The following is a 26,830-nucleotide window of genomic DNA, read 5'->3' as shown; positions in this document are numbered from 1 at the left end:
ATTTTATTAAGTTGTGATTGCAGCTGTTTCTGCGCGAGTCTTCAGGCTCACCGGAAACAAAAGTTGAGAAGCTGCTGTCATAAAACCGCTGTGCCTTAACTCATCTGTCAGCTCTGAGGTAGTGGACAGCAATCATATCTGATCGGGATGATTGACACCCCCTGCTAGCGGTCGATTGGCCGCAAATGTGCAGGGGGCGGCATTGCACAAGCATTTCACTATGCCAGCAGCGTATGCTGTCAGCATTTAGCGATGTTGGGCGGACATTTAATAAATCTACCCCGTAGAATCTTAGTTCCTGAATGGCATCTAAAAATTTGTGCACAGTTCTGTTTGAAATCTATTACATAAGGCATTAAATGTGATTTAACTAATTTATTGTTACACAAATTGATTCAACCCTGTTAACTCTTTTTATATGTTAAAGGGACAGTAAAGTGAAAATTAAATTTTAATGATTCAGATAGAGCATGGCATTTTAAACAGCTTTCAAGTTTACATCTATTATCAAATTTACTTTGTTCTATTGGTATCCTTTGTCGAGGAGTATTGATAGGTAGGCTGATATGGAGCTTAGGAGCGTGCACACTCCTGAGCTAACATAGAGTTACTCTTTAACAAAGGATACCAAGAGAACAAAAATTGATAATAGAAGTCAATTGGAGAATCGTTTAAAATGTTATGCTCTATAAAATCCATTTAGATTAAATTTTGACTTTACTATTACTATAAAGGGGCATTGTATATTTCAACAAATTCCTTTTTTTAGTATTTGTTTAATCTCTGCAAAAGTTTTTTCCAGGGCTTCATGTTGGGTTATACTAACATCCAACCACAGCTCCTGGGATTAACACTCATACTGATATTGTCTACAAGTGACTGAGAGACATATTCACTCTGATGGAGCATGCATCAGATCACATACATCAAAGTGGGACATATTTATCTCATCCTCAACTAATAACTCCTTTGGCCATTCCAACCTTTGTATGCCTGTGTGGATCAAAAATGATATAACAGCAGCAAGCCAAACTATGGCATCTAGTAACAACACCTATCCTAAAATCAGACATGCAGTTGCAAGAATGACTAAATTCTAAGCATTATCTCTCTTTATTATATATCACTCAAGGGCAAGTTATTTTTTTGTTTGGAAGGAGTGCATTCAATGAGACCCATTTATCAAGTTCCGTATGGAGCTTGAAGGGCTGTGTTTCTGGCGAGTCTTCAGACTCGCCAGAAACGCAAGTTATGGAGCAGCGGTCTTAAGACCGCTGCTCCATAACCCTGTCCGCCTGCTCTGATGAGGCGGACAGGAATCGCCGGAATTCAACCCTATCGAGTACGATCAGGTTGATTGACACCCCCTTGCTGGCGGCCGATTGGCCGTGAGTCTGCAGGGGGCGGCGTTGCACCAGCTGCTCACAAGAGCTGCTGGTGCAATGCTGAATATGGAGAGCCTATTGCTCTCCGCATTCAGCGATGTCTGTCGGACCTGATCCGCACTGTCGGATCAGGTCCGATAGACAATTGTTAAATAGGCCTCATTGTCTAAAGGGACAGGAAACCCAATTTTTTTTCTTTCATGATTCAGATAAAGCATAACATTTTAAAACAACTTTCCAATTTACTTATATTATGTAATTTGCTTCATTGTAAAGGTATAATTTGTTTGAAGCAAATTACATAATACAAGTAAATTGGAAAGTTGTTTTAAATGGTATGCTCTGAATCATGAAAGAAAATTTGGGTTTCTTGTCCCTTTAATATTGCCATCCAGGCAAGCTTTAAAGTTCTATTAATTTATTAGGAAACTGAAAGTGACCTTCAAAGATGATACGGCCATTTTGTGCTTTTTAACTTTCATCTGTATGCCAAGTTACTAAAGGTTATTAAAGAACATATAGGAATAAATAAAGGTAGCTGTATTTTTTGTATCATGATCAAGTTGTTTGTAATCTAACTATAGCAATTAATGTACTTATTCATGAACCTGGGGATCATCCAGGCTTTAAATTTCTTACATTGAAGCTATCGATACTCAAAGATAAGATAAGAACGGTTTGTCTAACAGGCAATTTAAGTATTCTTGTACATGATCCAGGTATAGTAAACATGTAACATAAGAACTTCAAAGTGTTCCTCACTAGGGAATTCCATTAATACTTGACTTCCTACACGATGGTTTCTAAAGAGTCTCCCTACAAGTTGATAAACTTCAACTTTTCCTCGTATATCAAAATTTGTTTTTCATGATTTGTTTTATTAACAAAAAGTTTTATTGCATTTTACAATTTTGCAAGTTGTCTACATTACAAATTAGCAACGACCCCCCTGAATCCTTCTACAACAGAGTTCATTATAGTGGTCATAATTGTATCAACAACAAAGATATGGCTGGACAAACTAAACCAGGGGTGACCACACTAATTTTCAACTGCGATCCAACTAAAAAAAGCACACTGTTTCTTAGAAAAAATACATTAAATCAACAACAAATCTCTCCTCTCTTCTCTACAGATAGCTTTTCTTAGTTTAAAAGCTATCTGTAGTGAAGAGGGGAGAGAGTTAAACACATGGTGGGGGTAAGGGTGAGGGTAATAAAATCAGGCAGGATGTCTGGCCCAAAAGCAGTCAGATGGAACAAGCCTTGAAATAGTTATGTTAAGAATTTACTTTGAAGTAATATAAACAGTAGTTAAAGTATACATACAGAAAATAAGAATACCGCACACTGCACTACAGAAATCCTCCACTACAGAAATCCTCCACATGCCATTAATGGCCTCTTCTTCCCGCCGACTTCTCCCACAAGCCACTAGCGTGATGTCTCCCTCACAGGCAGCCAATCAACATCAGCTACTTTCCCACCTGGTTCGGGAACAGCCAAATGACACGACAACGCTGCCTGAGAGGTGACGCTCTGCTTATGCGAGTAGGCCCGCCAGCGGGACCAATTAAAGAGCTGGCCATGATCTATCAGCATTTCCTTCGTGATCAAATGGTAGATCACGATTGTCCTATTGGGCAGGGCACCCCTGAACTAAACAAACCTAATAGTAAATGAAAATGGTTCATGCAACTTTGTTCGCTAATGGTCAAATTGCTCAGGCTCCAAGTATCGTCTGCTTCCGCTAAGCCCCCACAGCACTTTTTGGATTATCTTACACAAAACACTGCAATAGTAGTCACTTCCTCTTTAACTATATGTAAAATCCAATATTCCTATAGTGCAAGAAATTCTTCCCTATAATTGAGTCAGCCCAGACATCTTCCATTTGATAGTAAAATATAATTTTATCTTGAACAATAGAAAAATGTGGAATATTGGTTTTCCATTATTTTGCTATGAACAGTGCTGTACACCCTATAGCAATGAATATATTAAGAGGTTTATGCTTTCTCTTCAGTGGTTGCAGAGTCAATTGTATATTCATATTAAAGGGACATGAAACCCCATATTTTTCTTTCATGATTCTGATAGATCATACAATTTTAAACAACTTTCTAATTTACTTCTATTATATAATTTGCTTATTTATCTTGGCATCCTTTGTTAAAAGGCATGCCTAGTTAGGCTCAGGAGAGGAAAGCTAGCTACTGATTGGTGGCTGCAAATATATGCCTTTTGTTATTAGTTTACCAATGTGTATTGCTAGCTGCCAGTAGTGCATTGTTGCTTTTTCACTAAAGGATACAAATAGAATGAAGCAAAATTGATAATAGAAGTAAATTGGAAAGCTGTAAAAAAAAGTGTATGCTCTATCTAAAACATAAAATACAATTTTGGGCTTCATGTCCCTTTAAGTACAGGGCTCAATAAAATTGACACTTGATCCCAGAGAGCATATGAGCAATAAGAAATGTCTTTACTTCCACACAACCTCTAAAACATGCCTTCTACAAAAGGAGTTAATTAGGAAACAAACAAGTAGGGTTTAGGTGTCATCTGTGCCTTGGTGTTGTTTCTTGCAAATTAGCACTACATGTAAAGTTGTACAATTGTGCAAAATGGTGCCCCACTATTGTATGGAGGAATTCTTATTAATATCATCTTCCCATTTATCCATAGAGCTTACTTTCCTCTTGCGATCCACTAAATCCTAAATTAAATATAATATATAATATTAAATATAACACATCAAAAAGAGACTAAAGTTGGGGTTCTGCATAGCAGCTAAATAGCAATTATTCTATGGAAGTATAATATCACCCCCTCCCTGGGGACTGGACATCCCACTCCTGGAGCCTTTGAGCTAGTGGAGCAAACAACATTATCTATGGCACTATGGAGAGAACATGACCATCATAGTATAAGGGCTTTAAAAAGTTACAATCCTATACTTTGTTACCTAATGCACAAAAAATACAAAATATTTGTAAATTCAAAGGTCTAAGCCCCGAAAACAGATTATCTGAAAATGTAATAGAAAAATCTTACAATGCAACGGCACATCATGTGTAAGTATCAACATAGTTAAATTATGCAAACCATCTTTAAAAGAAAAATGAAGCACTTTATGCATCTTAAAAAAAAGAAAAGGATATAACTGCGCTATAACATTATTGCCTTCAAGACTGGCAACTCTCAGCTGCCAGAGTCTTTCTCAAAAGAGGAAAACTTAATTTACCCCATTCCCTTACGGCTAGATTTAGAGTTCTGCGGCCAAAGGGGTGCGTTAGTTACGCATGCTTTTTTTCCCCCCGCACCCTTTAAATACCGCTGTTATTTAGAGTTCACAGAAGGGCTGTTTTAGGCTCCAAAAAGGGAGCGTACAGGCATATTTACCGCCACTGCAACTCTAAATACCAGCGGTGCTTACGGACGCGGCCAGCTTCAAAAACGTGCTCGTGCACGATTCCCCCATAGGAAACAATGGGGCCGTTTGAGCTGAAAAAAAACCTGCCAATCAGATCGGAACAGTCAATAGAATGCGAGCTCAATCTGATTGGCTGATTGGATCAGCCAATCGGATTGAACTTGAATCTGATTGGCTGATTCAATCAGTCAATCAGAATTTTCCTACCTTAATTCCGATTGGCTGATAGAATCCTATCAGCCAATCGGAATTTGAGGGACGCCATCTTGGATGACGTCCCTTAAAGGAACCGTCATTCGTCAGGAAGTCGTCGGCCAGGATGGATGTTCCGCGTCGGCGGGATGAAGATGGAGCAGGAAGAAAGAAGATTGAAGATGCCGCTTGATAGAAGACTTCAGCCGGATGATGGACCTCTTCAGCCCCCGCTTGGATGAAGGCTTCAGCCGGATGATGGACCTCTTCAGCCCCAGGTAGGAGGATGACTTCAGACCCTCTTCTGGACAGATCGGTGATACCCGGCGTGGTGAAGACAAGGTAGGAAGATCTTCAGGGGCTTAGTGTTAGGTTTATTTAAGGGGGGGTTGGGTTAGATTAGGGGTATGTGGGTGGTGGGTTGTAATGTTGGGGGGGTATTGTATGTTTTTTTTACAGGCAAAAGAGCAGAATTCTTTGGGGCATGCCCCGCAAAAGGCCCTTTTAAGGGCTGGTAAGGTAAAAGAGCTTTTCAATTTTTATTTTAGAATAGGGTAGGGCATTTTTTTTATTTTGGGGGGCTTTGTTATTTTATTAGGGGGCTTAGAGTAGGTGTAAATAGCTTAAAATTGTTGTAATATTTTTATAATGTTTGTAAATTATTTTTTTATTTTTTGTAACAGTTCTTTTTTATTTTTTGTACTTTAGTTAGTTTATTTAATTGTATTTATTTGTAGGTATTTGTATGTAATTAATTTATTGATAGTGTAGTGTTAGGTTTAATTGTAACTTAGGTTAGGATTTATTTTACAGGTAATTTTGTATTTATTTTAACTAGGTAGCTATTAAATAGTTATTAACTATTTAATAGCTATTGTACCTGGTTAAAATAAATACAAAGTTGCCTGTAAAATAAATATAAATCCTAAAATAGCTACATTATAATTATAATTTATATTGTAGCATATTAGGGTTTATTTTACAGGTAAGTATTTAGCTTTAAATAGGATTAATTTATTTAATAAGATTTATTTTATTTCGTTAGATAAAAATTATATTTAACTTAGGGGGTGTTAGTGTTAGGGTTAGACTTGGCTTTAGGGGTTAATACATTTTATTAGAGTAGCGGTGAGGTCCGGTCGGCAGATTAGGGGTTAATACTTGAAGTTAGGTGTCGGCGATGTTAGGGAGGGCAGATTAGGGGTTAATACTATTTATTATAGGGTTTTTGAGGTGGGAGTGAGGCGGATTAGGGGTTAATAACTTTATAATAGTAGCGGCGAGGTCCGGTCGGCAGATTAGGGGTTAATAATTGTAGGTAAGGTAGCGGTGACGTTGGGGGGGCAGATTAGGGGTTAATAAATATTATGTAGGGGTCGGCGGTGTTAGGGGCAGCAGATTAGGGGTACATAGGGATAATGTAGGTTGCGGCGGTGTGTGGTCGGCAGATTAGGGGTTAAAAAAATGTATTAGAGTGGCGGCAATGTGGGGGGCCTCGGTTTAGGGGTACATAGGTAGTTTATGGGTGTTAGTGTATTTTAGAGCACAGTAGTTAAGAGCTTTATGAACCGGTGTTAGCCCAGAAAGCTCTTAACTCTTGGCTTTTCTCTGCGGCTGGAGTCTTGTCGTTAGATTTCTAACGCTCACTTCAGCCAAGACTCTAAATACCGGCGTTAGAAAGATCCCATTGAAAAGATAGGATACGCAATTGACGTAAGGGGATCTGCGGTATGGAAAAGTTGCGGCTGGAAAGTGAGCGTTAGACCCTTTCCTGACTGACTCTAAATACCAGCAGGCGGCCAAAACCAGCGTTAGGACCCCCTAATGCTGGTTTTGACGGCTAACGCAGAACTCTAAATCTAGGCGCTAGTTCCTTGTTCCTGTCTTCAAAAACCCACTTTTAGCTCACTTGCACCCAGGATTGTGAAAATGTTTGGCGTGAAGGGAAGGCTGTGTAGTTCTCTCCCTTCTTTAGCCATGGTACAGACATATGAGGCCTTATTTAATGCACAAATAACAGCTAAAATACACATTTCCATTAAAGGATGATTGTTATACAATGCATTACTTTCATGGTGTGGAGGATCACTGCACTATCTTCCACAGACCAAGCAATGTTTCTCAACAACATATGAATCAGGAGAAACCTTTGGTTTCCATGTAAATTATGAAAAGTGACGCTAAATATTAATTCTCTCCTTGATAATGTGACTCATCTTGCTCTGAAGAAGTATAATAATATATGCTCTAGGCCTTAGCAATTCATAAACAATCTAATGATGCATGTTTCCTGTGCAAAACTGGTTAAATAAGAATATTTCATGCTATTTAACGGGACAGTCTACAATAAAATTTGTATTGTTTTAAAAGATACATAATCCCTTTATTACCCACTCCCCAGTTTTGCATAACCAACACAGTTATATTAATATACTTTTTACCTCTGTGATAACCTTGTATCTAAGAACCTTCTGACAGCCCCCTGATCACATGACTGTGACTGTTTATCTATTGACTTGCATTTAGCGTTGGGTTGTTCTAAATCTTAAATAACTTTCTGTGCCTGAACACAGTGTTATCTATATGGCCCACATGAACAAGCATGTCTCTTTTTGTGAAAAGCAATTTAAAAAGCATGTGATAAGAGGCAGCCCTCAATGGCTTAGAAATTAGCATATGAGCCTACCTTGGTTTAGTTTCAACTAAGAATACCAAGAGAAAATAAAGCAAATTTGATGATAAAAGTAAATTGAAAAGTTGATTAAAATTACATGTCCTATGTATCTGAATAATGAAAGTTAAATTTTGACTAGACTGTCTCTTTAAATCTAACCTGTTACAACCACATATACACATGTTTATCAGTCCAAAGCCAGTCAGTACTGAAAGAATGGTTTCCGCTTACCGGAAGCTAAATGTATTGCTATTACTATCTGCAAATCCAGCTCCCCATGTGGTGTCCACCAGATGCCACTTCCTGTTGAGATATACAGCATTCCATGCATGGTTGGTCTCTCCTGAGAATGTCTGCCCCACTACGTAATTGTAACCTTTAGAGTAGCCCCCGATCTTCACGCACTGAATACCTGCAAGGCTGGTGGAAAGAGAAGTATGTTTGTGTTAATGGATAACAACAAACAGCAGCATAATGTAGTATTATTATTATTATTATTATTATTAAGTGGAACCCTTTATTAAAAAAGGTTAGTAAATACATATGCTAGTAACTGTCATAAATGCTCTGTGCTGTAGGGCTTGGCACTACCAGCAAGCTCAATAGTAGGAATACATGTTGGCTTTTTCTAACACAATATTCATAACAGTACATGGCAAACATCCATAATTTCAAGATAGTTATCATACAAAGTGAGAGAACTCCTGTCACTTGCCATTTCCAAAGCATCACTTCTTCACATGATTTCATATTCTAATTACACATTGAGAGCTATCTTTTGGACTTTTTTAAGATATGTATTTGATTTTTTTGCTTCATTTCTGCATGTGATTGAATGTTAAAGTAATCATGTGACTTGTGTTAGCTGTCCCTAATTCCTAATCTTTGTAGGGTATTGTCCCGCTAAAAATAAACAATAAAATTAAAAAAAAGTGGCTTGTATGAATGTAAACTTCACCCCTCAAAAGATACTGGACTTCACAAAAGTTTCCCTCATGTTTTTAAGGGGGGGGGGGGGTGCGTGAAATAAGGCAATGTTGTATTATTTGTGGGGGGGGGGGGGGTTAAAATATTTCTATTACTGCCTAACTGTGCTTTGGAAGCTGTAGAAAGCTACCTAAATGAACTTGTCAGGAAGTCTAAGCAATGTAAGTTTCAGATGCCATTTCATTGCAAAGACAGGTTAGTTAGTTGTTGAGGTCACCATGTGAAGGAGTAATAACCAACTACAGCCGGGCTATCAGAGGCAGGTAGGTAGCTGCTGTCCCCACATTGGCTTCTCTTTCTGTTTGCCACTTTCCCATCAGACATAATTATTGTGTTAAGTGATTATTGTGTTAAGTCACCCCCATTAGGAAACATGGCAATAACCCATTTGTCTCAACATTTTCAAATGTATTCATGACGCAATAACACCCCATGTACCTTCCACGGGGACAAATCAACAAGCAGCACCCCAATCCATCAGAAAACTTTATTACAGCATCTTTCTATTAACAGTTTCTACAGTTATAAATATACTGCAAATCACACTTTTTAATTTGAAACATGATTAAAATAAATCCTGTTTAACTCTTCCTTTGGCTGGGTATCTTTTGCTTTTTTTTACTGGTTATCTTTTGAGGTTTTACTACTTCAAATAGAGGCTCATACAATGGATTATTAAGGCTTAGATTAGAATTGGGGTCCTAGATTGCAGAAACTTTATAAAAGGCGTGTTATATTGTTTTTGTAGAAGCTGAAGACATTATTTTCTGTTCTGGACAAAAATAATCATCATAATCATATCAGTTTCTGATAGAGATTAAAGTGTTAATGGACCACTAAATACTGTAGAATTGCGGAATTGACAAGTGCATAATAAATAGACAATGCAATAACACTTAGGGCTCCATGTACGAAGCAGCGAAAGCTGCTCCGGAGCCTTTGCGGGGCAGGTTCGCAATGTAAGCTTAGCTGGCGAAGCAAAATCACAGAGAGCACGCTCGCTCTCGGTGATTGACAGCCCCTTCAGTCGCGTGATTGGTCGCGCGATTGAAGGGGCGGGCATTACACAATCCGATCAGTGTGTAATGATACATACGGGCAAGCGGATCGAAAGATCCGCTGCCCGTGTGTAGCGAAGGCGGGCGGACAGCTTCGCGAGTTGAGAAGCTGTCCGCCCGCCATTTAGTACATGGCGCCCTTACTCTGAATTTCAAATAAGCAGTATATTTTACTACAGGGTTAAGATTGTTATTTTGTTATTTTGTTTTGTACTGTCTCTTACCTGCACATGCTCTCAAACAGACCTGCGTATCCTTCACAGGCTCCCTTTCCAGTCTGCAGAATTAGACTTGGGTCACCAGACCTTTTTGACTTGTTTTCCAGACCTTCCAAGTCATATTCTGAAAGTAAACAACAAATGTTTTATGTATATATATATATATATATATATATATATATATATATACAAACAAACACATACATAAATTAGGAGGTCAATGGGACTTAATGGCGAGTTTTGGAAGATCATAGACCAAGATGATACACAGAGAGAAGATAAATAAGATGGCACCTTTTCTATATATGTCTGTCTGTCCATCTGTCTATCTTTTAGCTAACCTATAGTAGAATAGCTTTAGCGCAGGGACATCTGCATTTATTGTATGGAGGTCCAGTCACTAATGGTGAGTATCCAGGGGCCACATTACATTATGCTCACACTACTGCTAAAGTTAACGACTCAAAATAAAAAAACAAACAGTTAAAACGTACGTAGGAAATGAGTTAATATTATTGAGTATACCTATAGATTCTATTAAGTTTACAAAATATGTTATATTCATTTAGGTTATAGAGGAGATAAAACTATGAGATTAAAATCCTCCATTATTTAAAAGTAAGAACCATAAAAATGATTTTATAGCCAATCAGCATATCTAGGCAAGTATCCCCGCCTGCCTTCTTATAGAAGTAGTACGTATACATTGATTCCAATGCACCCGAGAAATGCAAATTAGATATAAAATATCTCACAGTTTTTGCTTCCATACTGTGTCTTATCACTGAATCCCCTTATGGGGTAAGTTCAGCAAGACAAAAAACACAATTTTTATGGTTCTTACTTTTATGTAATGGAGGATTTTAATATCAGTTTTATCTACTCCATAGCTTAAATAAATATTGCTTCACTAAGCAACAAAGCAAACCTATCTTCTGCTGATGATAGTTAATAAACTCGAAACAGCTGTCCAGAAGTGGTTTCTGTTTTGCTGCACTTACCCCATAAATGGATTCTGTAGTCAGACACAGTATGGAAGCAAAAACTGTAAGGTATTGTATATCTAATTTGCATATCTTACCCAGAGTTCTCTGTTGCATTGGAAAAAATATATACGGACTACTTCTATAGGAAGGCAGGCAGGGACACTTGCCTAGATATGCTTATAAGAATAATACAATAATTTTTATGATTCACTATGTTACAAATTCACAACCTTAATTACCTTATGCAAGGAGTATAATTGACTTTTCAGCAAACAAAATACTGATTTGTCTGCTGCTCAGTGGTTTTGATGACTACACAAAACCCCTTGAAGGGACAATTGTTACTCATGGGTCGTAGCCCTCTTTCAGAGTTTTAAGGGACCTTGAATGTACAGTCTCAAGTATTTTTAAAGTGTGTACACACTTTCTATCTGGACAGGAATTCAGGTGATAACATTACTGTAAATTATAACTTAATGTCCTTTTATAGGACCGCTGAAATCAGAGAGTCTCTATGGTTTATCCTTTTTTTAAATTGTATAGTACAACGCAAATGGAGAATATTTCCACACTTAGCTGTGATTGGTCCTCACCTATGTGATGACAGATCCACATCCAGATAGCCCGGACTTTCTCCAGGTCAGTACGCGCCATCTTAAACAGGGAATTTACAAGTTGTTCTACTGTACTTTTCTTTCCTGTCTGCAAGAGAAAATATAATTTCGGACATAGGTGTATTTAAAATACTTTCAGAGCATAACAAAAGGAAAGACTAAATACCTGCACTGCAAATGCATCCAGTTTTTCAAAGTTCTTCAGGTTTACTGGTATAGATTTTAAGTTGGATTTATCCCAGGGGTAAGCTAACAAGACAAGAAAAGCTACAATTGGTGTGGAATCTGTAGGTTTTCATCCCTTTTTCTCTACATAACCTTCCACTGAACATTACAACAAGTACTAATCAGCACAATGAAATAATATACACATTGAGCATCTGTGGTAGTAATACACTTTCTAATGGACCTTCTTTTCATTAAGCAGTGAGTTTTTCACTTTTATTGCTATTCAAGCAATAGAGCGCTAGCATTTTAGTATTGCTTCTTTATGTGCCTTTAATTCATTTTCTAGCCAGTATACCAAAGATTGTAAATAAATGTTTACCAAAATATCAAGTGTTTAAGGTTATATAGTCACATCTATACAACAAGACCCCTAGGCTGGATAAAACACCCTTACCCTATTAACTAAACTCTCTATTTCACAGTTTATTTTCTTGCAGACATAAAATTCTGCTCTCACACTCACATTTCTTCTTTCTCTATTCAATCCATTATTCCTTATTAATATGATGAAGTTTGAAAGATTTAAAGGCCTGAAATGGGTGATTTGGAGTTTTAAAGAGAACAGCTCAGATTTGTTACATTAACATGTTAATACACAAATAAAATGCCAACCACCATAAAGGGGTTAGACTCGCATATGGAGTAAATGTATACATTTTTAGAATTTTAGTTCAAGCCTTCAAACATTTTCTTTAAATATCGATGTACTAATAAAAGGAATGTGGAAGACAGCTATATTTATTGCACCCTTAAGAGACAAGGCTGAGTAGGGGGGGGGGGGGAAGCCATACCGCACTCCACCAAATAGCATGAATGAATACTATACACAAAAGTTATTCTGATTTCTGCAGAGAATAAATAGCTGTGGAGATTTTTTTTCTTTCTACCTCTATAGCATAACTGTAGGATATATAGTTGATTAACTTACTATAAAGAACAAGTGTATCATTTCATATTGAGATATTATCCTTGGTTGTGCCTCAGGTGAGTGGGCTGGGGTTAGACCATTGAATGTTTGATTCCATGTTTATTATTGGAGACTATTAATCCTAGAGACTATGTAATTACCTCTGTTGCTGCTTATTTGCTTTTTCTTAGTTTTTGTAATGAAAATTGTTAAAACTTAATAAAGCTCTTTAAAAAAATGTTTTTCTGTAAATGCTTGCAGATTGGACATGTTAATGAAAAGTCTAAAATGCATAATGTTAATTACAGGGTTAACGAATATCTTACCGTAAAAATCTTTGGTACTGGGCTGAGGACACTTTTCCCAACTGTGCCCATTTCCAGGAGTAACTGGTAGCCCTTAAATACATAGCAAGTATTATAGTTAATCATAGTAACCCATCAATTTGTCTATGTGATGCATAAGTATCAAATCAATCTCAATGTCTATCCTTTAGATAGCAAGATGTTTACTTTTAGGGCATAATAGTAGTCAGAAAATAAATCAAGAATACTTATTGTGCTAGGTTTTTATATAAGAAAAAAATGAAGAACAAAATGCTTACCTTTTGGGATTGGCAGTCTGTTAAATATCTCCGGTTTACTGTTTTTTGGGTGAATTGCTAACCGCACATGAGTTTCTGTGAAACAGAAATATAAAGATTTCACTGGATTAGCAAAGATATGTTTAATTATACAGAGAATCAGTAGATTTGAAATAAGATATTAACCTATTCAACAGTGTCCCCATTAAGAAATATGTTTAAATAGTATACTAATAATATGTACTAATAACTAACATGTCTATCCTTAAGGCTGAACGCTGAAAAATTGCTGTAATTTTAAATTTGTAAAATAAAGACTTTGTTTTATGATGTTGTGCCGGCTTTTCTACAAATCTGCTTACTAATAACTTCTAATATGTACTGTGTAAATAATGCTATGTACATTAATCAAACACTGCATTCATTTTGATTTATAATTGTGTTCAAGTCTACCACATAGACAATATATAACAAACAGAAACAATAAACATAACATTAAAAGATGAAAAACAATATTTTGCATTGCGTTGAACAATTCCTAAATCTCTGTGTAATACTCAGGGTACCAAAGTTGTTTGCATAATTGAATGAATGATGAGATTTTTTTTTTTGTTTTAGGTGCATTTTTTTGCAAGTATATTTACTGATATCTATTCCCTGAGAATTTATATTCAACCTTTAAATGTGAGTAGGTGTATACATATTCTTATAGTGACATCCGACCCCACCTGGCTAATTTCATAAGAAACAAGATATTAATAAAACTGACTTATGAAATTGAAACTTAAAGGGAATTTATAAAGAATGACATTAATAAACTATACTGATAACTTAATAAGTTAGAATATGAACCACTGTCAAATAATAGAGAAGATTACAGGAAAGTGGGAACGTTTTTCTCCGTGAAAGGCTCCTGGATGGATGGATGGTGCAGTGGCTAGCTGTTATATCTTTGTTTCCTGGTTGCGCAACTCTCTTTTGATGAAGCACAGAAAAACACCATCTTTACATCTTTATTTTTTAAAATAAATAAATAAATACATTTAATCATTAATAAATGAAACTGAATAAAGACATTTGTGACTAAAACTTCCACTAGAGGATGCTCTAATGTATACTTTGTGGTGTTTTATGAAATTAGGTCAGTATTGACCACACTGTAGTGTTACAGAGATATAAAGTGGAAGTTTAAGCTTCTGCTGCCAAAGAAAAAGAGACAACCCACAAGGAACCTGTGTATCCTGTGCTTAGCTTAGCACAGTTCTTAAAGCTACTGTTGACCTAGCCAGAAGCATTATTCTGCTGTTGACTGCCATTAGTAGGAACTCTGGGACTGATTTCAGCAGCAGCTTATATTTATTAAGATACAGCATATAGGGTTCCAATGATGAAAGGGTCTGAATATCTCAGATTCTTATGTGACAGCAACGTGAAAGTCTAAAACAAGTCTTGTTCTAAAGCACAGCTAAAGAACAAATCAAATCCTGTAAGACTAAAGATGTATTTCATCAGCACTATGGAATTTTTCAGTGCTATACAAATTAATGATGATGTCATCATTTTCCCACATGGAGGTTTGATTCTTATAAATGCCTGTAATAGTTTCTTGATAGGGATGAAAAATTGGACATTGATGCAAAAGTTACATCCTTAAATGGAATGTTCACATATTTCACCCATGAGGACTTTTTTTAGAAAAGGGTTTCAAGGTTTTCTGGGGCAATCTGAAAGAAATGCTAAATCTACCTTTTTGTTACAACTCCTTGAGAATCATAAGAAATTTTGTCCCATTGCCATGAGGTCCACTACTGTATCTTCTTGTTTGTAAAAACAATATTCCTCTAGAATAATCTGATTCTATGATACATTATTTAGCTCCCTGATAAAGCTAATTCTGCAAGACAATGAGGATTCTATTTTGCACAGGCAAGTAGTTTGGAGACTAATTGAAAAAGCTGAAACTTTTCCCCCCCATCTTTACTGATATGAGATACTGTCCATCATTTAAAAACAAATTCAAACTCTTCCAAAAAAATGAACAGTGTAAATACTCGCAAAAGTATTGCACTATTTGTGAGTGCAAATAAAGCGAGCTGTGCCTCTCAGTCTCCAGCTGAATGTGCAAGGAAAACTCTTCCAGAGGTGTCAGGTAGTGCTGTAAAGGCAGGCTGGGTGTTGTAGTCAACAGCTGACTAGACTTGTTTGGTCTCCCTGGATGGAATGCTGTGGTTCCTAGGTTCCAATGTTTCAATGAGCAATGTAGAAACCAAAGTAGTACAAGGCAGATACTACAGATGTGCGCAACAATATACATATGCTCCTCTGTTATTAGGACAAATTGCGACCCAATTGCAACAAAACATTATATTTATGTGTTTATATGTGTATATGTATTTATATGTGTATATATGTATGTATACATTCAATTTTAAAGACATACAAATATAAATATGTTCTGAAGGATCCCTGTGTAAAAGCATTTTCTAACACCTGAGATCTCATAACTTTGAGCCCTTATAACTTTTTGGTGCAATATTTTTTAATAAAAATGTATATCAGAAAGTGTTAAAGGAACACTAAAACCAAATTTTGTCTTTCTTGATTCAGATAGAGCATGCCATTTTAAGCAACGTTCTATTTTACTCCTATTATCAAATTTTCTTCATTATCTTGGTATCTTTATTTGACAAGCAAAAATGTAAGTTTAGATGCCGGCCCATTTTTGGTGAACAACCTGGGTTGTTCTTGCTGATTGGTAGATAAATTCACCCACCAATAAACACGTACTGTCCATTGTACTAAACCAAAAATTGGCTGGCTCCTTAGCTTAGATGCCTTCTTTTTCAAATAAAGATAGCAAGAGAACGAAGAAAAATTGATAATAGGAGTAAATTAGAAAGTTGCTTCAAATGCATGTTCTATCTTAATCATGAAAGAAAAAAATTTGGTTTCAGTGTCCCTTTAAAGGATTAGAAAAATTTTGAAAATGATGTTTATGCAAAACATATCATTGTAAAGTTTAAATAAAACGTAGCAGATAGCACTTACTATTTTTTTAAATTGAAGTTTATATAGTCAAGAAAATATAAATGTATATCTGGTAAATATCATCATAACTTTCCTCCACTAAATTGGTGGTGTCTACAGCGTTTAGTAATGAGCAATCGCTGCGCTCCTAATTTAAATATTGATTTACGCTGTGCGCGTTCAACAATTCAACAAAACTGAAACGCTAGCGCATGCAAAAATATGTTGGCATATATATAAAATTCTTGCGCACAAGTGTAAATGAAGTTCCTTTGCCCAAACGTGGGATCTTTGTTTGTCACGTGTTACAGGGCTATAACATTGACAGTTTCTGATGGCAGTGTGCATGCATTAAATACATGCTCGCTACCCGGAACTAAGCCAATATAGAACTTACCATTGGCTAATGCAAATTAGCCTCATGGTGGGTTAGGAAATACGCAGAATTTCAATGGAAGATTGCTCCTAAACTGCTACGATTCAAAAAGGAAAGGTATTTAAGCAAATTTTAAACAAGTGCATAGAGATTTGCTCTTCAACTTTAATCTAGCCGTTAATATCTTAACACATAATTGCAATCATAAATCATATTATATACAATGATATATAAATGCAGACCATGCTAAAAAAACATTGGAATGTCAGGTGTTTCTTGTAGGATATCTGAGAGCAATTGCTACTGCTTACCATGGCTTTCATAGCTACTGATAATGTGTCCACTTGCATGAGGCTTCCTTAGCACTGGTTTGACTGTAGAGAGAAGAAAATGGTGACCATTATACAATAAGCAACCATCATATTATAAACATACATGGCTAGATTACAAGTGGATTGCAAACGAAAGCGTAGAGTGCATATCCCTATTGCGCAGGGTACAATATTTTCTCTCATATGATGCACTCCTTTAGAGACCTGCAGTAAAGTGTTAACTCCTGAACATATATAGAACACAACACGAGTATAATATATTAAAGTATTTCACTCATATTTATACATATTAAATTAAAAATAAAGGCTTACTTTTGAAGGGGGTAAGGTATGTCTCAAAGGTGGATATAAATGTGTGTGTGTGTGTATATATATATATATATATATATATATATATATATATATATATATGTATATATAGATATATGTGTTTGTGTATCTTTAAAAACATATATTTCAATAGAAAATTACAGATTAAAAGTAACTCCAATTTTTAACCTTGGGCTTAAAGCACCTTCAATATAGCAGCACACCTTTATCTTAGTGCTCGAGTAATAGCCGACATGAGTTTTCAACGAGCCCCCATAGAAGCCTATTATGTGAGGGAGTAACGCACCACGTTACATTCAGATGGTAGAGTGCCCTAGAATTTCACTGTGTGCTAATATTTTACTTTCAACTTGTAACATGAGTACAAAAATAAAAGTGCTATTGATTTGACTTGAGCAATGTAAGCACAAAATAGCGCTAACATTTTTGCGCCCCACTTGTAATCCAGTCCAGTATAATACACTATCTACTTATAACATACACAAGTATGTAAGCAATATAAAGGTTCAAGGTGAAGGCTAGTGTGTGTTATTTTTTTATTTCTTATGTTTGCACACTTCCCAGCACTGCTAAGTAGGTTGGGCCATTGAATATACTTCTTATTAGTCTCAAATAGGGTTGCCAGGTGTCTAGTATTAAACTGGACAGTGCAGTATTTTAGCAGGCTGATCAGTAAAATCTATACAAAAATACTGGACACTTAAAGCCCCTGAGTGTTAGGTGATGTAAAAGGCCTCCTATGGAGCAGAATGGTGTGAGGAGCAGTCAAGGGGATCAAATCACTACTATTTACATATATTACTAGAAATCAAAGATGTTACTGACAGCAAATGGGTACAATGACTGCTTAGTTGTGAAAAATATACATGGTGGGATCAAGAGTGTAGGTTTTATCTCCGCCTACTATTGTGACCCAGTCACCTACAGATTGTCCCTGATAAATTATTTGACCCAGCAGTCCCATGTAGAATGTGGGCAACTCTGCTTATTTTCAGATAATATTATAGTATAGAACATGGCCTTTAAGCTAGTGACAGATGTTTAATCTTTCAAGGCTGTGACAGTTACTGAAATAAACAGACATCAGCAAAGCACAGGTACAGATGACTACTGGAAACATTGACCCTTAAAGGGATATAAAACCCAAAATGTTTATTTCATAATTCAGATAGAGCATTCCATTTTTAACAAGTTTAAAATGTATTTCTATTAGCAAATTGTCTTTGTTCTCTTGGTATCTTTTGTTAAAAAGAAGACACTATATGGCAGCAATTTTGCAAGAATCTTATCCATTTGCTAGAGCACTAGATGACAGCACTATTTCCTGCCATGTTGTGCTTCAAATGCCTACCTAGGTATCTCTTCAACAAAGAATATTATGGAAACATAGCACATTTGATAACAGATGTAAATTGGAAACGTTTTTTTATTGTATGCTCTGAATCACAAAAGAACATTGTTGGGTTTCATATCCCTTTAAAGGTGTTTTTGAGTCTCTTCATGGCTGTTACTCCTTTGCCAGGTCACTTGTTCTTCTAAAAGCAATTTTTATAAAAGTAACTTAACTGGACAAAATGCATGTAGGCTTATAAATAAAAGATATAAAAAAGGTGCAAAAAAATTATTTAGTTCCTGAATTCTGGGACAACTTTGACTAAAAAAATAAAAACAAAGTGATGGTGACTTTGAAGAGACATTGGGAGCTTCCATACTCAGACTTAAAGGGGCAGTCTAGGCCAAAATAAACTTTCATAATTCAGATAGAGCATGTACTTTTAAACAATTTTCCAATTTACTTTTATCACCAATTTTGCTTTGTTCTCTTGGTATGCTTAGTTGAAAGCTTAACCTAGGAGGTTCATATGCTAATTTCTTAGACCTTGAAGCCCACCTCTTTCAGATTGCATTTTAACAGTTTTTCACCACTAGAGGGTGTTAGTTCACATATTTCATATAGATAACACTGTGCTCGTGCACGTGAAGTAATCTGGGAGCAGGCACTGATTGGCTAGACTGCAAGTCTGTCAAAAGAACTGAAAAAGGGGCAGTTTGCAGAGGCTTAGATACAAGATAATCACAGAGGTAAAAAGTATATTAATATAGCTGTGTTGGTTATGCAAAACTGGGAAATGGGTAATAAAGGGATTATCTATCTTTTAAAACAATAAATATTCTGGTGTAGACTGTCCCTTTAATCTTTATAGCTTTGTGATCTTCTTCCTTCTGCTTTTAAAAACAGTGGATTTAAAGGGACATTAAACCCACATTTTTTCTTTAGTGATTTAGATAGAGCGTGCCATTTTAAACAACTTTCTAATTTACTTATATTATCTATTTTGCTTCATTCTCTTGATATTCTTTGCTGAATAGCATATCTAGATAGGCTCAGTAGCTGCTGATTGGTGCCTGCACATAGATGCCTCATGTTATTGGCTCACCCATGTGCATTGCTATTTCTTTAACAAAGGATATCTAAAAAATAAAGCATATTAGATAATAGAAGTAAATTGTAAAGTTGTTTAAAATTGAATTCTCTTTCTGAATCACGAAATAAATTTTTTGGGTTTAGTGTCCCTTTAATTACTCAATGTCTCCCTGTGCTGACAAATTAATAGTTTATAGTGACATGATATATTGCTAGTGCTATATATAAAAAGAGACGATGGATAATTAAAAGCCTGCCAAACATTTTTTCATCGTGTTCTCTGATCATCTGAAAACAGCTATTTGATAAATGGCTTGTACAACATTCAAAAGTAACCCATGTTAAAGGATTTATTTTTACCAGTAACACTACTTCAGTATCTGTATATATCCCACCCAAAATAAAATGACTAATCTTTGATTTTTTTTTTAAAGGGATATGAAACCCAAAATGTTCTGTTCATGATTCAGATAGAGCATGGAATTTTAAACAACTTTCTAATTTACTTCTATTATAATTTTTTCTTTGTTCTCTTGGTATCTCTTTGTTGAAAAGCAGGAATGTATGCTTAGGAACAGGCCCATTTCTAGAGCACTATATGGCAACAGTTTTGCAAGAATGCTATCCATTTGCAAGAGAACTAGATGGCAGCACTTTTCCCTGCCATGTAGTGCTCTAGGTATCCTTTCAATGCAGATTTTATTGGGAACGAAGCAAATTTGATAATAGAAGTAAATTAGAATTGTTTTAAAAATAGTATGCTCTGTCTGAATCACAAAAGATTTTTCTTGGGTTTCATATCCCTTTAAGAAATTTAGTTGATGGCTACCAAAATACCTGACACCTTTGCAAAATATAAATAAAAAGTGTTGAGCTTGAATCTTAGGTTATATAAAACAATATTTTTTTTTTCTGCATTTTCACTGTTTTCCTAGAATGAACAAAAAGAACATTGTTGTGATTTTGTTTGTGTGTGGGTGTGCGCATGCGTGTGTGCACGTGTATGCATGTACATAAACACAAGCATGTGTACAAATGCCCAAAACCGAAAATTTTAATTATACTTCACCAGCAAGTCACAATCTTTTCTGCCTGCGTCTTTGGTTTGTTTTTTTATAGTCTAAAATGCAAATGCTATATATTTATTTAAAACAACAACTATTACCGTTCTAATTAGAGTACTGAGTTATATGGTGGTACTATGTATACAAAAATATGAAAAATGGTACAAAATGTCCTTTAGGTTGCACATATAAGCTGTATTAAGACAAATAAATATTGTATACATGACATAGGATATTGCTGTTTACACTTGGTCCCATCCACTCTCCAAACTATCGCAATATACAGATGCAAATATACCAATATTCCAAAATCCAAACAATTAGGAAACACAAACAAATCCGAAATACAGAATTTTTCCAGTCCTAAACCATTTAGATAAAAGGGTTTTGTATATTTATGTGTGTATTTATATTATTATTATCATCATCAATTATTTGTAGAGCGTCAACAGATTACGGAGCTCTCTCTCATATATATATATATATATATATATATATATATATATATATATATATATATATATATATACACACACACATGTGTATTTATGTGTATATATGTTGGCAAAATGTTGCCAATAGACTTACTTTAATCAGGGTTGCAACAAAACTTCAATTTGTAAAACTCCCCTACAATATCTGCGAAGAGCTATAGAATGAGGTATTGACTGTATTATGCACAAGAAAAGGCAGTAATTAAGTAACCTTTAAATTTAAATATAAACTAGTATGGTGCAAGACTATTTGTTGCTAAGTAGCTTATAAGGACAACATTCACAGCTCTATAGAAAAGAGCAAGCCTCAGCAAGGCTGACTGACTATATTTATTGCTATTATTATCATTTGTAGCATGACAAAAGCTTCTGCAGAGCTATACTATACCTCCCTGCATTCTGCCTGGTGTCCTAGACTGAGAGCCTGGTTGGGGGCAGTCACTGAGGCTGGTGGCAGGACTGAATGTCACAGGGGAGGAGTCAGGTGGTACATGTATTGCAGTGGGCAAGTCCTCCTAGGGGCATGATTGGGCTTTTCTGGGTGTTTTTAATTTGTTCACTTTGTGAAACCGGAACAGTTTAAAGTGAAGTGAGAGGTTCAGTAGGAATAAGCTTACAGACAGGTACTGTTATACAGGAGCAAAATAATGCCAAGATAGGGATAGAAAGACTAAGATAAAAAGAATTAGACGTCACTGTCCACAAGAGAGCTTACAATCTAAGCAGACAAGAAAAAAAAGGTTTATTCAGCAACAAAATTCTGTTGTTTTGTTGTTTGTTTTTTTTTCTAAAAAAGCTAAAAAAATCTAATACACTTTAAAATTCACAGCTGTAGATATAACATAGAAAACATATATATATGCAATTTAAATGAATCTATCCTATTTTATGTACTTATAAATATTTATTGAATATGATATTTTTATTTAGGCTTTTAGTTGCTATAAGTGTCTAGTAATGCATCTGCATTCTTTCTAGTTAAAATCATTGCTAAAAACAAACATTTAATAATGAACTATTATCCAAGACCACTATGTAACACTGAACATGGTCTTGCCCAAATGAAACCTGACAACCTCTGCAATGCTAAATACAGTAACTTCTGCAGCCTTTCTAACTTCCTCTGCTGCCCCAGTAACTGTAAAATGATCCATGAACAGACATGCTTTTGGAATGACTGTACCTTGTGTTTGGCGTTCAGAGATCTCACTCTTTAAACCTTCAGTCTTCTTGTCCTGTGAATTCACAATAAGCAGCAGGTCTATGCGTAAATTGTTACAGTCCTGTCTTATCTCCATAGCTGACAGCATACACTGTACAGTCACTTGTTATTGCAGCTGAGCAGAGAGCTGCAGCAGTGCCAGAGCTAGCTCTTTACAGGATGACAGCAAACGCCAGCTTTTACTTCTCAATCTCCTCTCCTTCCCCCTCCCCACCGGCCAGCGTTAACAAAATCTGGCTGCACCGACCAGCTTTCCATTAGCACCCTGCAGAAGGGTACCCTGAAGCCTCTGATAACTGAGACCCCCTGCGGATGGGGTTTCCTCTCGTTTTCCCTGGGACATGGTTTAGCAGCAATTTGCCCACCTGTTCTGCATTAGGTGCCAAACTGCTCTGGCTCAGAGCTAGGTTGTTAAATAGAACTTTTAGGAAAAGGGCCAAGCTGAAACCTTATTTCAACTTTAAACTAATTTACCTCTGTTCTTTGCCAGTGCCACTCTTCTCTTTTTTCAGCTTTAGATTTCTAGCTGTAAATAGTCTAAAATGGGTATTATGTTCCTGACACCACAGCTACTTTGAGAAGGGATCCTCTCATTATGGATGATATATATATTTTTTACAGAAATGGTAATAATTAACGGTATCACTTTTCAACAGAGGTTGGCACACCGAAGGTGGTTACTTTTGGTGGGATCAGCAAAGGGAGCACTTCAAAATATAATTACATTGTATTCACTTTTTTAGTTAAAAACTACAAAGTAAATTAATTGTTAGTTGTTAATTTAACTGTCTAATCTATTGAAATTTAAAAAATGTGTCCTTATTACATAATAAGTACTAGTATATGACAGTTTTCCCCCCCATAATAAATTAGTTTTGTCTGCCTTCTACACTTTGCTGAGGGACACAAAAAAGCCATGGAGGGCTGGATTTGGCTGGCCACTAATGTGGGCAGAATGGCTTGGACTAACAAGGAATAGGCAGCTAAGGGGTTACTATAGCACTCACTCTCACTCAAAAAAGTCAAAAATAAAATCATACATACTTTATTATTTATGCTTTAAAATCTAGGATAAATATCCCTAGGAACCTTTAAATTACCCACAACCGTTTATTAAACTAAAGTTTAAAAGTAAATTATGGCCGCCAAACACTCCTCTGTTTCCTGGCCGAGAACTGGAAACATCGGCGTCAGGTGGCTGGAGTGAATGGTCGACCTGTAATCAAAAGTGCGGAACAAACGCGTTTCGGCTCTAATATCGCCTTTCTCAATGTTACACTTTCTTTGAAAAAATGAATAAGCAGAGGCTTCGGGGTGCAGGACTTAAATATCCATAGAACAAATGCTCTCTACCAATCCGGTACACTTCCGGGAACCTCCGCCTCCATGACAGCCAATCAGCTTGTATTTCGGCACACGCCTATCGATAGTAGTGTTGTGATTGGAGGAATATCGAGTGATATTGAGCTTAGCTATGAATTGCCTGCACTTAGAATGGAATATGTAAGCATTAAAAAACATAATTTTTTTTTTTTTTTCCAAACTGATGCGGTAACATATATCTATGCTTAAATACTGTAATCGCTAGACTAGGTAAACCCCTGTAAGGTAATATTGGACATATTAACATGATGGATCAGTTACTTATTTATTATAAGCAAAAAATCTTGCTTTTTATTATAATATAATACCATACCGTATCCGGAAAGATAATGTGCATTAAAGATTAATACTTTTTATCTGTATGATCTATTATACGGTCATCCTGCAATGATAACTTTGCTAGGTGAGTTATTTATACCCTTATGAGATCAGTCGATATGTTCTACAGAGAACGGTTGAGACCATTCTTAGGGTACTATATACACACTTATGTAACCAGGGACGGTATAGATAATGCACCGGGATACCTAAAAGTTAACATCCACCTACTAAAATATGTTTACCAATATATAACCAACAGGTATTAATGTACTGAATAGAAAAGAAAAGAAACTGAGTAAGTGCAAATATCGTATGGATTAATTGTTAATAAACTTCCACATGCTGTAATAATGATACGATTAGATTATTAAAAAACACAAAATAATCGTAAGGTACTTTTAAAATACTCACGACCAGATTCCCACTGGTTTAGTGGTATATAGTTATATCCTCACTATTTTTATGCACGTACTAATAATTCTAAATCTAAAAAAGTACATATTTTCAATTTACAGAACAGGAATTTCCACCAATTTTTGCCCTTAAACAGAACATCAGGGAATAATTATCTAACTATCTACCATAAGGCAGTGATCAGTCTCCCTAATGCCAAGTTACAGGTACAAGGTGGGCAATATATGTTTATTCAGTTCATAGATCATGTTTAAATGCTCACAAATATTTAGATATACACCCAATAATTGTTAAATTCATTCATGCCATTGGGTATAACCGAGTTCAGATTGAAAATCCATTTGGTTTCCATCTTTAACAATCTTTGCTCGGTATCCCCACCTCTTATCCCAGGTTTTAGTTTTTCCAGTCCCCAACATTTCATTGCATTGGTGTTCCCCTTATGAGACATTAGAAAATGTTTGGCTAAACTAGTGATTTGTTTCTTCTTTTCTAAATCTCTCTGGGCTGTCCTAATATTGCTAAGATGTTCAGTCATACGTGTGCCCAGGCATCGTGTGGTCATGCCAACGTAGAGTAAATCACAGCTGCAGGATATGCAATAAATCACATTAGTGCTTTGACAATTAATATGTTCTTTTATTGCCCATTTTTTACCAAACCTATCCATTATATATTCTTTTTTAACCATATGTTGGCACACTTTGCAGTGTCCACATGCGACAGAACCTTTGTGTATAGGATCCCTTTTAGCATTCCTATCATAATGACTAGTTACTAACTTGTCATTAAGGTTGCTAGCTCTCACCAGTGGTCTATCTGTTAACAATGGTCTCAATAATGTATCCTGGGTCAGGACATGCCAATGTGTTTTAAGAATGTTGGTAATCTTATCACTCTGAGGTGAGTATGTCGTGATAAACCTGATTGGGGTATTACTTTCTCTTGATCTTGGAGTGAGTAACTCCTTTCTATCTTTCAGCAATGCATTATTATATGCCTTGGCTAGTATCTTTCTTGAATAGCCTCGTTCTAGCAGTCTCTGTCTCAGATCCCTAGCTGATTCTTTGTAATTCTCAATAGTGCTGCAGTTTCGTCTTAGACGAATGTATTCCCCCATTGGTAACCCTGTAATAGTATTAGGGTGGTGGTAGCTACTTGCATGTAAGATATTGTTGGTAGATGTAGGTTTCCTATATGCATTAGTTGCAATGGAGTTATCAACCTTCTCAATATAGAGGTCTAAAAATTCAACCTTAGACTTTTCTACAGTAGATGTAAGGTATAATCCAAAGGGATTATTGTTGAGAATATTAATGAATTCAGTCAAAAGGTGTTCAGGTCCATCCCATACAAAGAATATATCATCTATATACCTGGACCAGTGGGATATGTGCTGGGTGAGATATTTGAGATCCTCATGGAAAACCACGGTTTCCTCCCACCAGCCCAGGTATATATTCGCGTATGTCGGGGCACACGACGTGCCCATGGCCATGCCACATACTTGTAAAAAGAACTTGTCGTCAAAAACAAAGAAGTTATGTGTCAAAACAAATTCCAACAAATTGAGCAAAAACTCTTTCACCTCTTGACTTATATTGGTATTTTTGGATAAGTAATAAGAAATCGCTCTACATCCCCACTGAGTCTTAATGCTTGTGTAGAGCGATTCTACATCACAAGTAACCAATAGCGAAGAATTCATATCAAGCTTCAAATCATTCACTTTATTTAATAGGTGCATGGTATCCCTGGTATAAGATGGAAGAGATTCCACAATATATCTCAGCCTTGCATCTATGTATTTACTTGCCTTCTCAGTCAAAGATCCAATCCCAGAGACTATAGGTCTCCCGGGTGGTTTTAACATGTTTTTATGGACCTTGGGCAATAAATAAAGTGTGGCTATTTTGGGTAATTTCACTTCAAGAAAGTTATATTCTTTTTGGTCAATTATGCCATTAGTGAAAGCTGATTTAATTAGTTTGTTGTAACTGTTTAAAACATATCCATAGGATTACACAATAGCGGTTTGTAATTTAATGGATTGTTTAATTGGCGAAATGCCTCTTCGTGATACATACTGTCAGGCCAGATAACTATGTTCCCACCCTTATCACTACATTTGATCTGAATATTCTTCATTTCAGATAATTGTTTCAATGCTACATT

At 35.9% G+C, this 26,830-nt stretch overlaps 1 protein-coding gene across 5 annotated transcripts in view; it reads right to left on the bottom strand.

Annotated features, from left to right (window-relative positions):
• LOC128656094 (kyphoscoliosis peptidase-like) overlaps positions 1 to 22,772 on the bottom strand; it is a 31,312-nt gene extending 8,540 nt beyond the window's left edge. The window contains exons 1-8 of one of the 5 annotated variants that reach the window (XM_053709782.1): positions 22,499 to 22,772; positions 16,982 to 17,044; positions 13,289 to 13,363; positions 13,011 to 13,082; positions 11,716 to 11,798; positions 11,529 to 11,637; positions 9,956 to 10,073; positions 7,918 to 8,106 (exon numbers count right to left, since the gene is read on the bottom strand). In XM_053709782.1, coding sequence (XP_053565757.1) covers positions 7,918 to 8,106; positions 9,956 to 10,073; positions 11,529 to 11,637; positions 11,716 to 11,798; positions 13,011 to 13,082; positions 13,289 to 13,363; positions 16,982 to 17,044; positions 22,499 to 22,625 — 836 coding nt within the window. In that variant the 5' untranslated portion in view covers positions 22,626 to 22,772. Of the gene's footprint in view, positions 1 to 7,917; positions 8,107 to 9,955; positions 10,074 to 11,528; positions 11,638 to 11,715; positions 13,083 to 13,288; positions 13,364 to 16,691; positions 16,768 to 16,981; positions 17,045 to 21,409; positions 21,498 to 21,703; positions 21,775 to 22,498 lie in introns of those variants that run through there. The other 4 variants (XM_053709785.1, XM_053709783.1, XM_053709784.1 and 1 more) reach the window with 4 other exon arrangements.
• Between the last annotated feature and the right edge of the window lie 4,058 nt (positions 22,773 to 26,830).

The sequence above is a fragment of the Bombina bombina genome, chromosome 4 (assembly GCF_027579735.1).
Source record: "Bombina bombina isolate aBomBom1 chromosome 4, aBomBom1.pri, whole genome shotgun sequence".
NCBI lineage: Eukaryota > Metazoa > Chordata > Amphibia > Anura > Bombinatoridae > Bombina > Bombina bombina.
Note: the sequence above shows the minus strand (reverse complement) of the source record. Positions and strands in the feature narration are given on the sequence as shown.